Below are 18,658 nucleotides of genomic sequence, written 5' to 3' on the forward strand. Positions count from 1 at the left end.
CTAGCATTTAGAGTATCTATCAAATGATTCTGATATGCAAATTTCACTATGAGATTTACACGTTCTCTAAATTTCTTTCATTTTCCCTGTTTGTGAAGGCAGATACAAGAAAAGTTCAAGACAGCTTCTGCATAATGAAAGTCTGGTCCAGCTAATAGAAATATGAAGTTAAAACTATAGATGAGTTGAACACACAAAACAGAGGTGAAGAGATTTCCATGTGAAGGAAAGGGGTGTTCATATGAAGGATGGTTTGAAAATGTCGCTCAATATTTTCTTTACAAAATATAAGGTTCATGTCTTTTTCACACAAATATTGTAATTCGAGGGAATGTTGGTTTTACCATAGATAATATTACTTGAACACTCGTATAAAACAAAATTAAAGAAAAATTACGTGATCATTTTATTGAATAATTGTCCCTCATTTGATGCAATTCTAGTGTTAACTCTTGTTTCTAAATAATCCTGCCCACTTCTGTTTCAGTTTGCTTTTCATTGAGATTACATATAATTATCTGTTTTTATGTTTATATCACAAACCATTTCTCAATCATTTCCCTTCTGTGCTTCCAATTGATATACAACATTTAGCCATGGATATACATATTTTTTGCCTGGAAAAATTCAAAACTACGACCTAACCCATCCACACCAGAATAGTCAATAAAATAGTCAAAACTCCTTTCAATAAAATAGTCAAAATGCAACCGGCCATTCATAGTTAAATATACTACTATGACATGGATTACTAAACAGATAGTGCAAACAACAAGCAGAAGAAAGTGCCTTTCCTACCTGTGCAAATGAAGTGAAATGGCATTCACTTCAGAAATATTGTACAACGTGTTACTTTTGTAAATTTTAACAATAAAATGTCGAGAGAGAGAGAGAGAGAGAGAGAGAGAGAGAGAGAGAGCTGTCCATCTTACTTACATTGCAAATTATGTAGATTACATGAGTAATTATCGAACCATATTTTTCAAAATGCGAGAAACGCAACAATCAATTGCCCCAAACCAAGTGAAAGATATTCTTACTAGCAACTGCATTGACGACATTCTTACTCTGTGTTCTAAGCATGTCCTCTTGTTCACCGACATGACCCTCCTAGCAAAGAATATATAATTAAATTTACGTGGGTACAACAAAGGGGCTAAAAAAGGCTTTCTGTTCATTTGACCATTCATCCTTTAAGATCAATACAACAACAAAAATTAATCAGATAGAACTTCATGCCAACCAATACAAGTAGAAAATAAATTAGTCTGGTGCATAGGGTGTATGCAATGAACCACAACCACTGGAACAATGAACAAACAAGAAACAATTTCGCAAAGGATATAGAGTGGTAATTCCTCATCAATGCACTCTTCAGTACTAATGTTAAATTGTAGAAAACAATCAAGAGATGCAGACTCAAATTGAAGTCAGCCTAAAATCAACTACATGAAAAATGATTTAAAATGAGCTCATTAGAACAATTTAGACTTAATTTGTCCTCCAGGCAAATCTGAATGGAAATAATATACCTTTTTCACATGTGAAAGGATTTAACATGCATTTTCTATTCGACATTATTTTTTAAACGACAGTAGATTCCAACATCTACACACATTCTTACCATTGTGAGTCATGCAATCTATCCCAAGATCTTGTGCACAATAGCTTCTTACATTCAAGCCTTAGAATTTAATTTTCACTATAACCATTTATAGCAGTGCTATATATGAACGAACCCATAGCCAAAAGGGTCATCATGGAGCAATTCAGCTCCAACAAACTTTCAAATATATTTTATATTCAAAAATGAAGATTCAAGAAAATCAACAATACTTTCCAACATCTATGAAATCGTACCTCATGAATCATGCATCTATAGTTAATCCCAAGACCAAGTGCACCACCAAAGTGCAGATTAACAACTGAAACTAGGGTCCACAATTTTAACAACCTATTTTATTTTTACTAGTTTTAACAACCCATTTTTAACACAGAAAAAGGGCATAACAGCACTCTTAAAAAAAGTACTAGTGAACCATCATTCCAGCTCATGATGTGTATCTAATGGCTTCTTCCAATTATAAGAGACTGAATAGCATTTTATTCCAGCACCCACAGAAAATCAGGCATTTTATGCGTCCTTATGACAATTCTGATCTTCACCAAATTAGTCTACCAAACTATAATTCCAAACACTAGACAACATAAGGGACTGAATAGAACCAACAATCTTTTAATACGGTGTGGGCACTCAGCTAGATTAAGCAATCGAAACAGGTAATTCTATTTGCACCCATATTTTTCCATCACTCCCCAAGTTTTATATTCCCATTTTGTCCTTTATCATTTATTTAAAAAATGAAAAGAAAAATAAATATCTCTTTACCTCTATGCCATCCGGCCCATCCTCCATCCCCCAGTTTCATAATTCCTTTCTTATTTATATTTAAAATAAAACATTTTTTCCTCTCTCCCCTCCTCCCCTTCCCCACCACCTACCCTTTCCTCCCTCCCCCATGACCACGTCACAGCCATGGTTGATTTTTTTTTTTTTAACTTCAAAAGAAAAAAAAAATTGAAATTAATGAGGGTAGAATGGAAAAGTTTTGAAAATTTTATAGGGAGGGAGAAGTGATGAGTAGTAAAAGGATTGTAAATAGAAGCACCCTAAAAACCAGAAAACCATAGCCCATATTGGCCTCTCTCTCTCTCTTCCCCCTCCCTCCCTCTATCTCTTGACTCTGTCACACAAACTCGTTTAAATATTTATGTATTCCTCTATTGTAATTCCAAAGTTTGAAAAATATAAACTTACTTATGCTGTTTATAACAGTTAGATATTTCATATTTTTTTCACGTTTCTCAAATTCTTCTTTTCTAAAGATCAGAGACCATGCTGGATATCTAGACATTAGGCTTGATTCTAAATTCCAAGAGTGGAACATTTGGTTAAACAGATATTAACTAACTCATTTCAAATATCAAGGAAATGAGGACTTACAAGTAGAAAATAGGCATGGGCAAGAGATAAAAGTGTTGGGTACAAATCCAGAACAGCTATGGCACTTTCCTCAGTTACCCAGGGGACCTGCATTCATAAGTAAAGATGTAAGTACTTGTTCACAATATTGTCACTAGAAATATCCTAGTTCTCCAAACTAAGAAATAACCAAACCATATCACAAATTAATAAAATCTAGAGTAATTTAGCCAATTCAACCCCATATACACTGTATTTCTAACGGATTTTTGATGCTAAAAACAGGCAAGAAGAAGGGTCCAGTAGACCAAAGACAAGAACACATCTAGAAGAATCCAACAGAAACATTGTCCACATATGTTTGCAGAAATGCACCTTTTACCTGCATTCTTTTTATCCCATTTATAGAGAAAATTTAGCAATGCCCCTGTACTATAGGCTGTGTTCTATGTTGCCCCCTAAACAAATAATTTGGCTTTCAAACCCCCTAAACTTTCAAAAAATTCCCATCAAATTTGTCAAATTTTCTGTTAATTTAGCCATGCTGGCCCACACAGGGTGGACTTTTTAAGAGTAATTTTTCCTTCTCCCATCCTCTCTCTACTGGCTCTATCTTCTCTCTCTCTCTCTCTCTCTCTCTCTCTCTCTCTCTCTCTCTCTCTCTCTCTCTCTCTCTCTCTCTCTCTCCTTCTTCCTTCTCTTTTCCTTCTTCTCTAAATTCTCATAATACCAACACCCCAAACATGACCCAGATGAGAGGTACAAAGATCCCAAATGAATGGTCCACGACAATGGTCGCTTCCTACATATGATGGAGAGGTACTCCAGGAGAGACCTCAATTGCTTACTATGTTGTTTATGTTTTCCCAAGAAAATAGTGCCCACGTTCACGATAAATTATTATGTGTATCCGATACACCGCCACGTGGTGTAACCAATCAAACGTGTCATAATATGAGTGGATGTTATTAATATTATACCCTACTAATATAAATATACCGTCCAATAATACCCTCACACGGATTGGTTACACCACGTGGCGGTGTATCGGATACACTCAATAATTTTTCCACGTTCACAATGAAATTTTGAACTTTGAAACCCAATTAGCTTAGGTGATTACTAATTGGTGGCTTATCTCATTTAGGTTCCCTTTTGATTTATTTCTCGTTTTTCTTTATTACTTATAATTAAGTTAAATATGGTTGTTGTGTAAACAATGTAAGTGAGTAATTTTTTGTTTCTCTCTTTTTTTCAACAATGGAAGAGAAACCCATTTTTGATGATCATCCTAATATCTTAGTTGTCAACACTGATGAGTAATTTTCGGTGTAACTTGAAATTTCGAAATTGGTTTGCTGTTGAACTTGTTCAAATGGGGATAACAAGTCAAAAATGAAAAGATGCAGGAGAAATTGAAAGAAATGCCCAAGAAGGCTTGTTGATGAACTTGTCCCAAGAAGCCTTGATGAAGAAATGCAAGAGAGATTGAAATAAAAAGAATTCTAACATCCACTCCCAGAGGACCAAATTGAAAAATGGCGATACACATGGAGATCAGTGATGTGAATGTTGCAGAGTTGGGTTTGCTATATTGGAGTGTTTGGACCATAGCCATTGGAGATGCTTACCCAGAATCTCAGAAGAAAGAGAGGTGCAGAAAGAAAATAGAGAAGGAAGAGAAGGAGAGAGAAGAGAGTGATAGAAGAGAGGAGAAGGGACCTCAAGAAGAGAGTCATGTGCATGACACATGATTAAAATAAACATAACATTTGACCGATTTAATGGTAGAGGGCATGTTAGAATTTTCTGAAAGTTTAGGGGGTGTGAAAGCCAAATTATTTGGTCAGGGAGAAGTACAAAACACCCTATTGTTTAGGGGGCATTGCTAAGTTTTCCCTACATATAAATCTAAAAGGAAAAAAAAATGTAAACCACTAGAATTTAATTTTCTCTAAATCGTTTATACTTTATAGCAATGTTATGTATGAATGACCCATAGTTTTTTACATCCAGAGATTAGAGCCAATATGTCACTGACTGTCAAATAAGGAATTATATATTCCTCTATCTCAAAAACAGTTCATACCTGCATGAGCTGAATGGCAAATACGTCACTGACGGTCATTTTATCCAGGCACTGGCACCTTTCGATAAATTCATCAAAAGGAGGACAAACCCCAGCACATTTACATTGATCCTTTGAAAACTCTGATTTGTAATATTGAGTTATTGCTTGAGTTAGATAACCATACTTCTTCAATGTATCAGACAAGCCACTGGTTCTCTGAACATCAAATCCCTCCAAAACCTCAGTTGTGAAACAGCTGCACAAGATGAGAATTATAACTGTTGAAGATGGATTCGGATCATAATAAAAACCAACAGCAACAACTAATAGATAATAATAATAATAATTACTCTTCCCAGTCATTAGACATCATTAGGATTATTATAATAAATTATTTCAGTCACTAGCACAAAGGGATTTGAGATGTGCAAAATCGCGGATGCCAAATTACGGATGTTCAAAAACTTGAAAGCCAAATTGAAAGGATCCAAAAAGAAAGCATCCTAGGACATGGGGTTGAAGTTTAAAACTAATCAAGAAAATAAGATGCAAAGATATATTTCACATGTCAAACTTATTGGATTCCTAAAATCTATGAAGAACCTAATACAAGCTTGCAGACTGCCTATGGGAAAAGGAGATCTTACTTGCAACTATAATAAAAAAGGAAAGGCAAAAAAGGCAATCATATGTTGTGTAAACCTTTGAGCTTTTCATAACAAGCTCATTATACTAACCACTTTTTACTTAGCCTTCAATAATAACCCACTTCAAAAACCATAATGGATACATAAAACAACTCAAACTGCAGGTCCGATGAGATTAAATTTCCAGCTTAATAATACACTGATATAGGACAGCAAAGGTTTGATCTTGGGCATTATTTTTTAAGCCTATTTGACGGTTAAAGGTTGAAAATTTGGGTTTGAAAAGTGTAGCATGTGGGAGGTTTGGTTTAGGGACTTGTTTGGGATGGAAAGAGTCCATTTTGGGACTGCTAACGGGCTGAGAACAGTGCCCAGAAGAGAAAAATTTGGCTGGGTAGTGGTCTTGGAAGCTATTTTGATGGTGTACTGAGTTAGGGTTTTAAGGGCAGTAATTTAGGGTTTTTACTGCGAGTAGTCAGTAGAGTGAATGTTGGTGGTGGCTTGGTCAGTTGGCTTACTTCGAAGAAAATTTGTATAGAAAATTAAGAAAGTCAGAAAAAATTAATCATCACCGTTATTTATGACAGTGATATAGATTGGCAAGGTTTACTTTCCTAGTTTAAACATGGTGATTTGCTTTAAATCTACTTATAATCAAGTAGGAAGATATTTAGCCCCTAATAATATTCAAAGAAATGCTTACGCTGTTTTAATGTTTTCTGCTGCTTCAGAAGAATTTGGATCACCTTCCACAAGATATATCAGTTTCTTAAGTCCGCACCTCTAATATGCAATTTAAGGACCAAGTCACCAAACACATCAGAACAATGCAAAATAATATTCGCACAATTATATCCAAAGTTCAAGAAAGATAAACCATCAAATGCATATAAAAGCTCACAATCTAAGTCGACAAATTTATCCAGTAGATAGTGAGAAACAAAAAAAACTAAAATGAACAGACAAGAAACCAATAACAGGCAAATGCTGTTGTTAATTTGGCTCGCATTTGAAGACTTCCTGGTTCATGGGGGATTTCCATGGTATTCTAGGATGAAGTTAGGAGTCCAAATAGGTGTTGGAAGGTTATTAATTCCTGGTGCGTTTTGGACTTCGTTTTGGGCAAGTTTTGAGGTTTTCCTTGTGTATAAAGGAAACTTATTTCCTACTCAAAGTTAACTTTCTTCCTACTTTATCTAGGATTGTAATCTAAGGCCTATGGTTATAAATAGGACCTTAGGGGCTTAGAAAAACGTGAGAGAATCAGATTAGAGTGAGCAAGTCCTTAGGATTCTTGGGAGGCACACAATCTAGAATTGGTGAGATCAAGATTAGGTAATTAATCTTGGGTGAGAGATCTAGGGTTTTGGGAAACACTTTGTGAAATGGTGTACAAGGGATTTGGGGATTGGGTTATGTGATTTAGTCCAATTGTAATCTTAATACTTATTATTCTCATAGTGAAGAACGGAGATCTCTCCCGGGGACGTAGGCAGGAATTTTGCCGAACCTCGTAACAAATCTCGGTGTGATTGTGTGTGCTTGTTGGTTTATTATTTTCTGTTTTCTTGGCTGTGTTTGTTATTTATCTTTCATCGAATTATTGCTTGTACGCCGTGAAGGTGGGAATTAGGATTTAATTCTCAAACTACATCAACAAGTGGTATCAGAGCCAGGTTTCGTGTTCATCGATCGTGGTTCCGTGTTTATCGATCGAGGGTAGTTTGTCATGGCAGCGGGAAGTAGTGGTGTTTCATCCTTTAAGGTGGAGCAATTTGATGGAAGAGGTAACTTTACTCTATGGCAAAAGAGAGTGAAAGATGTCCTAGTTTCGCAAGGCTTGGCACGCGCCTTGAAGGGAAAGGAAGTAGGAAAGCCGGCAAAGATGACAGATGATGACTGGGAAGACTTGGAGTGCAGGTGTGTGAGCACGATTCGGCTTTATATTGCTGATAATATTATCAACAATATAGATGAAGATTCTGCCCCGGAATTGTGGAAGAAACTAGAAAAGCTTTATTTAGCTCAGAAGTCTATGGCCACAAAGTTGAATCTGAAGCGGGACATATATAAGCTGAAGATGGAAGCGGGTGCAAATCTCATGGATCATATGAACGTGTTCAAAGGACTGCTAAATCAACTCGAAAGAGTTGGGGTAAAGATTGAGGAAGAAGATCGAGCCCTCTTACTTCTAACCTCACTTCCTGATACATATGACAACATAGTGGATATCTTCTTGTATGGTAAGGATACACTGAAGATGGAGGAGGTCGAGTCAACTCTCTTGTCTAGTGAAAGGAGAAAGAAAGTTGAGGATAAAGATTCCTTGTTTGTTGCTCATGGTCAAAGAGGAAGGCAAACTACCAAGGGTTCTAGTGATAGCAAGGCTAGATCAAAGGGTAGTGGTAAGGGCTGGCAGTGCTACAAGTGCAAAGAGTGGGGACACATAAAGAAGGACTGTCCGACTTGGAATAAGAAGGATGGTCATGGCTCTACAGCGGTAGCAGACTATAATGAATCTGGAGAACTTCTCACAGTCTCTATAGGTAACACTTCTTCTCATGGTGATTGGATATTGGATTCGGGTTCTACTCACCATATATGCTCTAGGAAAGAATATTTTGAAAAGTTTCAAGAATCAAAGGGAGGATCTTTCTCTTTGCCTGACGGGTCCAAAGTTGACGTCATGGGGGTTGGAACGGTGAAGATCAAGATGTTCAATGGGGTGGAGCATACTTTGGGTGGAGTCGCTTATGTCCCAAAGCTACAAAGGAATTTGATATCCTTGAGTAGGTTGGATTCCAAGGGCTACCTGGTTTTGATAGCAGGTGGAGTCATGAAAATTACTCATGGAAGCATGGTCCTAATGAAGGGAGAGAAGTGTGGTGGTTTATATCGTTTGATAGGAACTCAAACCTCGATGGTTGGTTGGAAACGAAATGCACAAGAAATCAAGCGCTTGAGGAAGGTCTCGTTTGCGGGTACAGCAGAGACGGTTGTGACATGTTTCCAAGGTTCAAACGATGGTGAGAAAGGAGATCCTACTGGAGGAGGGGGTGAATCGAGGCCCCTCTTCGGTGCTAACCGGTAATTGGTTACACGATGCAGCTGCACATAGGTATTGGCCGTGTGAATCAAGGGTGGACCATAGTTTCTTGATTCGGGTTATGTGTAGTTGGTACAAGGTCAAGGCCAATGGTATTTGGTGCAAGGTAATTTGCATGATATGCTCGCCAAGGTGGAGATTGTTGTTAATTTGGCTCGCATTTGAAGACTTCCTGGTTCATGGGGGATTTCCATGGTATTCTAGGATGAAGTTAGGAGTCCAAATAGGTGTTGGAAGGTTATTAATTCCTGGTGCGTTTTGGACTTCGTTTTGGGCAAGTTTTGAGGTTTTCCTTGTGTATAAAGGAAACTTATTTCCTACTCAAAGTTAACTTTCTTCCTACTTTATCTAGGATTGTAATCTAAGGCCTATGGTTATAAATAGGACCTTAGGGGCTTAGAAAAACGTGAGAGAATCAGATTAGAGTGAGCAAGTCCTTAGGATTCTTGGGAGGCACACAATCTAGAATTGGTGAGATCAAGATTAGGTAATTAATCTTGGGTGAGAGATCTAGGGTTTTGGGAAACACTTTGTGAAATGGTGTACAAGGGATTTGGGGATTGGGTTATGTGATTTAGTCCAATTGTAATCTTAATACTTATTATTCTCATAGTGAAGAACGGAGATCTCTCCCGGGGACGTAGGCAGGAATTTTGCCGAACCTCGTAACAAATCTCGGTGTGATTGTGTGTGCTTGTTGGTTTATTATTTTCTGTTTTCTTGGCTGTGTTTGTTATTTATCTTTCATCGAATTATTGCTTGTACGCCGTGAAGGTGGGAATTAGGATTTAATTCTCAAACTACATCAACAAATGCACAATAATTTTTTTGTCATTATATTGCATATTTGAAGAATCTAACAAAGGCATCACTAATCAGTTTTATATTTTTAATAATTCACAACTATGCAATGGAGTGCATCAAACTATCCTTGCACAAACGTAAAATCAGGATGACATTTTATCCTCATTTAAGTACTTAAAAACCCAATGCAGTCCAGAATATTTGAATATTAAATAAAATGCTTTTCCTTTAGGTTAGGAAATATAATGCGAAAAAATGCAACAATATCACTGCAACAAAGTTAGGAAAACCAAAATTCTGCAAACATGATAAACTCAATGTCAACCAATTTACTCTGCCAGTGCTATCCTAAATAGTGATCCTAGTTGGCAGCAATAAATCCATGTCAGAAAAGAAACTAACGCTCCACTGAGCAAAAAGCACAGCATGTGAGGTCCATAAAAATATCACCCACGAAAATGCTACATTTTCATTGGTTCTTGCTCAAAATTCTACCTCAAGTGTTTTCTCTAAACTCAGAATTCTTAAAATTCTACGCCAATCTAAATTATCAACATGCATACAGGTTTTGTATGAATTCAAACTTTTGAATCATTTCCTTTCAATAAGCAAGTATGCTTATCCTCAACAGCTAACAAACAAACATCATCTACATAGACCGGGAAAAAAATTATCTTAGATGGGCCTAAAACACCGAATTGCTTGCCTAAGTACACGTACAGAAGATATATGGTTACCTTTATCAAATTGTTCATCCTTGGGTTGCATATACTTAAAGGATTTATAACTCCAGATAGAAATATTAGTTCTAACAAAATAAGTTATGATGATAAAAGATTTGAATCACAAAAAAATATTTTGCAGATATTAAAAAGAAGAAATGTTCGAATAATCCGTAAATCACATTATTTTTTAAAAAATTTCATTGAAAAGATATACATAGATATCTTTCTATGTATCATTAATATTCCTAGGATCAAAAACAACTTTTTCCTGAATATAAAAAAAAATTATTAATAAATACATTAACGGTAGTGAAGCAAATCAAGAAAGAGTTGATAAAACAAATCAAAGGTTAATTCACTTTATTTCAACTATAGGGGACATGAGAATGGCAAAATGTTATAAATTCTCAATAGGGGACAATTATGTAAATTTCAGTTTATAGCATCCACGCATAAAGTGATGAAAAATAATAAGAGCAATAACCAATACTAATATGTTTTCGGCCTATAAATTCTAAAGCTGGAAATTTATCTTTTGGAAACTAAGATGCAGCAAAAGCGACATTAATAGTTAAACTGGAAGAAACCGAAGTTTCCACTATAAAATGGTAAATACTAACAACAGCTTAGTTTCTGTTGCAACAGTTTCACAACAAAATGGTATAATACTAAGCATGCAAACAACAGCGTAGTCTTTTGATTAAGAATCAATACCAAAAGTCTCAATTTCTGATCCTTGTAACGATTGTCTCTGATTGAACAGCATAAATCATCAACATCCTTCCTCTCAACAATAAAATCAAGTACATATTCACTCTCAAGATGTTTATGGTGAGCTATCCAGATTCCGTCTCCAACTGGTAACCGCCTAACCTGTAGAAGTGTCAGTTTGTTAATTACAGTTTGCAGAAGTAGAAAAGAAGATGTTGCAACAGTAAAGACAAGACAGTAAGTTTCAAGTTAGTAAGTCACAAATCTCAAAAACTGTCTAATGATACCATTTAGGTCAATAATCACAACAATTTGAGATTTGAACTAGCAAACACACATGAAGAACACTATGAGAAACCCAAAACGTTTTTAACTAGAACGGCATGGTTGCTGGAGGCAAAGACTTTTAAACGAATTCTAAAATCATAACTAAATTACATGAATATCAGCATATACCAAAACATAGCCAATTTGAATTTAGGGCAAAAAGTAAAAACAATAAGGGCATGTTTACTAAACTGGAATCGTAATGAGCATAAATTGGAATGAGAAGGAATCATAATGAGCAGAATCGGAATGAAAGGGAATCGGTATGAGCAGGACGGAATGAGTAGGAATCGGAATCATAATCAGACATTCTCATTGACGTGTTTACTAACGATGATGAATTGGAATGAAAAAAGATGATTCCCATAAAAGTGCTTACAAACTAGCAAGAATCAAAATCAAAACCAGTTTGATTACTAAATGCCCTTGTACAAAACAAAGTTAATTTTTCTATCAACTACTTGACTAATCACAACTAAATACTTACTAACCCTACAATTAACTTTTGTTTCCCAACTAAAATTGGTTATTTAGATGTTAAGATTTATTTAGTTTTTTTCAGTTTATATAGATTAATTTAGTTTTTTTCAATTTTAAAGTTTATCCCTTCAATTAAAATTAATTTTGTTTATATGTAGAGGACATTTTTGGATTTTCGGAAAAATTGGAAGGGTATTTTTGACATGAGAATTTTCATTATGATTCCCATCTTCCAATGTGGACCCCCCTAAGGAATCTCATTCCTCATTTCATGCGGACGCCACATCAATGTTGATTCCCAATATGTTAGTAAACACAAGAATAAGGAATGGGAATGATTCCCATATGTTAGTAAACACAGGAATGGGAATAGGAATGAAATAAACATGCCTCTTATTCCCATTCCTGGTTAGTAAACATGCCCTAAGTAGAATGGACTAGAAGATGGGAAGGAAATGCTCTCAAGTCTATCACTATCTCATCATACATCTATTGCTGAGCTTACTAGCCAATTTGACTCTCACCTATCCTACAGCTGCAATAAAAGGGTTTCAATTCACATCTATTGCTAGGGTTACTATCCTATTTAAATCTGTGTACATCAGTAAGCCCCAAGTTCAAGAATGTCACAATTTTCCAAAACTGCATACTCTAAATTCAAGATAACTTTTTTATAATACAACATCGATTCGCGGAATGTGTTCTTTGGCAATGTCATACCTATTCTCATTCCAGGGGGATGCAAATGAGTAAATAATTCTCATTCCAGAGTTTGGAGATGCTGAGAATGGTAACCAGAAAATTATTACCATTTTAATGTTTCATGGAATCAAAACTTGTTTTCCAATAATACCCTTATTTATTATGTTTAAAGTTATTCATACTTGAATACAAACAAAATGATATTTCAAATTTATAGTGGAAGTAATAGGTAATAACAACTCATAGTAAATGCTTTCCCAAGTGATGGGAATAGAAAACCCAAGGGGAGCTCAAGGGTTTCAAATTCCCCCACTCATGGGTATCTCATACCCATGTAAAAGGTAACACATTCCCAAGAGTGTGCTCGCCAAACATGATAATGAAATCTCGTACCCACTCCCAAGAACTAAAACCAAACGGACCTAATATTCTTGACAATTCTACAGGTATGTACTTTTTCGGAGAAAGACCAATAGGTAACTTGCACATAATCCATTGCACCATTACATCAAAAAGCTTCCTCATTTTAATTCAAAATTCCAGCTAACTCAATCATGATGCAAAAAGTATGTCAAACACAATACAAAAAAAAAAAAAAAAAAAAACCAAGTAAAAAAAACAATACCAAAAGTTGCTATGTTTTGTGAAACCAATACAAAAAAAAAAAAAAAAATTATACACATCACTACAAATTCCAGTTACTGTTGAATGAAACTATTAGAACTAAGTGATAAAAGACTAAAAGAACTCACCTCTATTTTGATTTTGAATTGCGTACGAAGGTTCTCAATAATTCTCCTAGACCGCAATCTAAAACCCAATATATATAAAATTAGTCACAGTTGGTATGAACACCAGCAAAAACAATATACAGAAAATAGGAGTGAACATTACCATTGAACATAGTAAATTAACAAGAATCCAACCAGAAGTCTACTTACAAGGGGCTTACAACAAGACACGAACATTGTGTCACAAAAAATCTCAAGAATTTAGGACACAGATACAACTTGGGCATGATAATATAAAATCATATAATATATTATATATGAATTATTTTTAACATAATGATTTAGATTCAGATCATTGTAATTTAGTGAACTTGAGCCCCTTTCCTTAATTAATTAAAGAGTCCTAAAATCATATTTGGAAATATAAGTTTTACTCTAGGGAAAACTTCCTGGCTACAAGTATGCTTGGGGTACAAATAATATATCAATTAGGTGGCCATCGTCCATTATATATATGGGGATCCCCTCGCATTTAATTTGTAATATAAAAAATTATATTTATATATAATTAAATTTGGGGAAGGACTACGGGTTTTCACTGTTCAACCCCCCCCCCCCCCCCCTCCAACCTCTCTTTCTTTTCTCTTCACTCTTCAGCTCCCACCCCCTAATCTCCATTTTCCCATCCTCCGGATTCAATCACCACCGACTCAGCTCACATTCTCCCTCTTTATTTCAGGCCACCACTCCTCCCAAACTCTCTTGACGTGGAATCGCTCAGTCTATCATTTGCTTAACGTTGAGTTGTATTAATTTTATGATATTCTTTTATATCTGAACAATTACTTGGATGTTGCATTCTCAGGGCTATGTGAGAAAAAAAAAAGTTTTTGTTCTGTATATTTGTTATTTGGAAATGGGGGATAGGGATACAGGGAGAGAATGGGGAAACCAATTATTGGGTAGGCGGGGACGGGGGAATCACAACACCCTTTGGGAAAGGATGGGGGCGAGGATGGGGATAAGAAATGCTGAAATGGTAGTGGAGTCCAGCCCATCATATCCCATTGTCTTCCCTAATTAAAGAAAATGGATAATTGCAAGCAATGGATTCTATTAGGGAGCATGTATGCAAGGACCAGTCAAATTGCTCAAATGAAACAATTATTGACTTAATAATAAAACTCTTTGGATGTCAAGTATCTTTAACTAGCTTCATCATTTAAACAAAACGAAAAAGGAAGGCAGAAGAAAAATTCAGAATTTACTGACCCATGAGTGGCAAACTGCTCTCGATCATCCAATACTAAGATTACTTCATATGCATCCTCAAATCTCTCCCCAAAGCTTAAAGGTGGCATGGATAAAACATTCGGACTTGCTTCAATACCATAGTAACTAGACTTTGGCACAGGATAGCTCTAAGAAATCAACAAGTCAATGAGCAACACATGAAAATATACTCAGCTGTGTTCCACAATACTGGAAAATGTGACTTTCGAACCAATGAAAAAAGTGCTATATGGATAAATTGTAAGTAAAAAACTTAAGAGCTAGGTGGTTGTTGGGTCATTTCTACACAGTTTAAACTTTTAGAATAAATGATCACTTAAGAAATGCAATAAATAGGGGTGGGCATGAGTCGGGTTAATGCGGGTTAGACCGTTACACCAAACTGACCCAAGTTAATTGTGATAAACAAAATAAGAAACCAAAGCCAACTGAATATGGGTTTCACCCAAGCCAAGGAGGCAAAAATAAAAAATAAAAAATCCAAGCAACTCACAACCACAAAAGCATCATGCATATATAAGTCTATAAGCAAATATTAAAGCAGCAATTTTAAGCAAAAGCAAAATTAACCATGGCTGCAAATAAGGAAAAGGGGAAGAAACAGACATATCAAACAACTAAATCTAACAAGTAAATCCAAACCAACAGAACAGGATTGAGCCTGAGAAAGGAGAAAATACGAGACTCTTATGCTGAGAGAGGCTGCAAAAGTCTAAGAGAGGTTGAGGGTGAGGAGAGGACGAGAGAAGAGGGTGATGGTGGCAACTACAAAAGATAGAAGAGAAAAATGAAATGAGAGAAACTGAGGGTGGCAACAGTCAACAGCAGATGAGAGCAAGAGACGAAAAAATGAAAATGCAAAGCTAGGGTTAAGGGGGATGAGATGATTTGATGCAAAGAGACATCAAGTCTAGAGGTATCAAATAAGACGGCAACACATGACAAGATATAGTGGACAAGAAACCCATATCAGAGGGAAGATGTCAACTGATCTGAGCAACTAAGACCAGAAGCTTTAAATCAAAGTTTCATCTTGGAAAGAAGGGTATTCAGAAAAAATAAAAATAAAATAAAAAAATTGAAAAAATGCACATTTGAAAACTGATTATTGTTCCCAGTCAACAATTCAAGATAAATCTTAAAAAGAAAGTTAGACATATACCTTCCCAAGGTAATCCTGTGGGATATCAATTGATTTCTCCTCCCTACTCAAATTAGTGGATAACATTGTCACCTCAGTGTCTGAGTCAAGATGAACAAGCTCCTGATGTGAAATATTGCCCTCATCCAGAACAGAAAGCTCTTTAGCATTATTAGCTTTTTCTATGGGGTCCGTCAAACCAGATCTCATGAGACATTCACGTGCAGCTTTCTGACCTTCTTGAGTAAGTGTGTACCTGCAGTTTCTACATGCATTACACGTCTGCTAATAGTACAAATGTGATCTAAGTGCAACTGACAACTTCAAGGTCTAAGCTTATAAGAACTACTTGCCATGGTACATGATTTCTCAGCATCTGGTTCAGGCAAGTACTAACTTATGTTGAAACTAACCATATCACAGACAAGGTTCCATCCGGTAATATTTATTTTCTATAAGCCTTTAATGAACTAAAATTTCATTTACCTAAAAACCAAATATTCTCCCATGTGCCCATTGATAGAGATGCTTCTATTCCCATCCAAAATAAATAAATAAATAAGATATGCTTCTATTAAACGGCAAAGAATTATTACAATGCATCAAGCATTCTAATAAATTCTACATCATAGTCTACCCGTAAATCATCATTCACGTCTAAGTAGATCTTTCCTACTTTATTATTTCTAATGATGGATTATTTTGTAAGTAATATATTCAGCTTCCATTAAGACAATGTGAATTATTATTCCCTGTTAACAAACAAGTAAATGCTTCCTCATATAATTGTGCAGGGCATAATTCCGTAGTACTTGTCATTAAAGTTTACAAGTTCTGAGGGAGAAAAACAATATAAGATAAAAATATAATTCCTTGTTAGCATAATCAACGAGAAAAAGGAATGTAAAAACAAAAGCCATACTTTGCTGGACAACTTGATTTCATAACCAATCCCTTGTTTATCAATGTCTTCATGCAAGACCATCCACTATACCAGTCCCTTGCAGAACTTACAACACGTCCGGGTTTCCCCTTTCCCTTCTCTGGCCTAAGAACACACAAACCAGGCCTCAGAACACCACACACATCAATATGAAACACAAATGAGTCATGACAACAACACACAATTACAGAATTAATAAATGAATCAACATACATAATCGGCACACGAGAAAGCCCACTTGCTTCAGCTGCATCAATAAGCTCCTGTTTAAGCATAAATTCATTCCCATTTTCAATTCCCCTGATGAAAACCCATCAGTAACTGCTACTTCCAAAACCGAAAACCCAATTACAGCAATGGAATTCTAGTTTTACCTGTAAAGTGTGATCAACAATGCATATGTCACCGAATTCTTTTGCGGAACATAGCGTCTGCTTCCTTTTGTTCTCTTACCTAAACAAAATAAAACCAAAATGTATATTTGACAGCAGCACCTGTGAATTTAAAATGTACAAATCATATGAACAGAGAAAGTGAAGTCAATGAATTACGAAAAGTACCCTTTCCCTTTCTGGTTAAGTCTTCCGGTTCAGAACTGCCTGAACCGGTCTCAGAATAATACCCTTCCATATGCCGCAAAATCCACTTTCCCAAACCCCTGCAGCAAAATTATGAAAATGAAAACCCTTCGAGAGCTTTTCAAATCATCAAGACGCTTTTTTAGTTTTTGAGTAATTCATTTTTAACACAAGTCCAAATACATGAAACGAGTTCGAAATGCAAAAAACACAAGTCACTGGTTAAACTTACCTGCTCCTTTCGGCTGCAGTCCAGACTCTAGAAGACTAGAACTAGAAGAATTGAAGAAAGAATGAATGAAGAAATTTTGAAGAAAGAAAAAGAGATGAAGCGCGCGGAGCTGCGCGGCTGGGTCTCTAGTGGTGCCGTTGGGCTGGGCACCGGTTGGGCAGGGTCGGGTTGAGGCCCAACCCTCTAGCCGGGCCGCATATGTTGGGTTGGGAAAAGCCCAACCCATACTAGCTGCACAAAATTCGGGTTCATCGGGTTTGGGATGGTCTGGTCCGTTTCGGCCCAACCAGGAATAAATTGATTTTTCCTGGGCTTGTTTATTTTTGGGCTCAGTTTAGCAAAAAATCTGTATTCATATTGAGTACTAAATTGTTTTTGGACCCGTTAAGCACTAAACTGAATAAATTTATATTTCTTAATCAAATTTAACAAAAAATTAAAAACTAACAAATAATGTTAAACATAATCCATCACAATCCAGTCATCCACCTAGTTCAAATCAATACTAACTCTAACAAATTCAAAACAAGTCTAACAAACAATAATTAACATAATCCAATAATCAATCACAATCCATTACATATACCCAACACCAAACAATAATAACAAAAGAACAAATTAACAATCAAGCAAAATCATGCAACAGCAGTAGGAAAGAACCAGGCAACACTCAGCAATAGTAGAAAGGAAAAACCAGGCACTCAGGCAGCATCATGAGCACTTAAGTTGTTGATGTTAATCCAAAGACACAAAATTCTACAAAACAAAAAATTAAAGGAAATTAATATAATTACAAATAACATAATATGAGTGATTTGAAGTGAAAATGCAATAGAAATCAGTTTAGAAGTTATCTTACCTTGCTCCACAGCTTCACTAACTCTCATTCCTCACAAAGGTTAATAGCACCTTTTGTCTTTTCTGCTCTAGTCTAAAAAAGTATTTTTTGCACTTATTCTTTATGTGGTCCTTAAGAAATGAAGTCTCTACAGTCTTAAAGTGGCATGCATAAGCTGCCTTATAATAATTACAATTGGCAGTGGGTTTGTTAGGGCATTAACAGAAGATTCACAAACCAAATGCATTCAGAACAAATTCACAAACCAAATGCATTAAGAATAGATCACAAACCACAAAATTAATTTGGAGTTTAATGAATTTTAAAGGAATCATAGATTTTGATG

At 35.8% G+C, this 18,658-nt stretch overlaps 1 protein-coding gene across 4 annotated transcripts; it reads right to left on the minus strand.

The window, feature by feature from the left end:
* Positions 1–793: 793 nt before the first annotated feature.
* LOC147286315 (crossover junction endonuclease MUS81-like) lies at positions 794–17,534 on the minus strand. 4 transcript variants are annotated; one of them, XM_086241691.1, is made up of 13 exons: positions 17,475–17,534; positions 17,225–17,322; positions 17,039–17,117; positions 16,878–16,964; positions 16,644–16,769; positions 15,743–15,977; positions 14,560–14,708; positions 13,309–13,366; positions 11,051–11,209; positions 6,405–6,484; positions 5,073–5,310; positions 3,005–3,091; positions 794–1,107 (listed from the first exon to the last, which is right to left on the minus strand). In XM_086241691.1, exons 2-13 carry the CDS (start codon positions 17,292–17,294, stop codon positions 1,006–1,008), a joined length of 1,470 nt encoding a protein of 489 aa, XP_086097817.1. In that variant the 5' UTR covers positions 17,295–17,322; positions 17,475–17,534; the 3' UTR covers positions 794–1,005. The 4 variants fall into 4 exon arrangements, with proteins under 4 accessions (XP_086097817.1, XP_086097815.1, XP_086097816.1 ...); XM_086241689.1 differs by having other exon boundaries at positions 794–1,110; XM_086241690.1 differs by having other exon boundaries at positions 794–1,110; positions 17,225–17,359; positions 17,475–17,515.
* Positions 17,535–18,658: the final 1,124 nt, after the last annotated feature.

This window comes from Dryas octopetala, chromosome 4, assembly GCF_963921425.1.
Source record: "Dryas octopetala chromosome 4, drDryOcto1.1, whole genome shotgun sequence".
NCBI classification, from domain to species: domain Eukaryota; kingdom Viridiplantae; phylum Streptophyta; class Magnoliopsida; order Rosales; family Rosaceae; genus Dryas; species Dryas octopetala.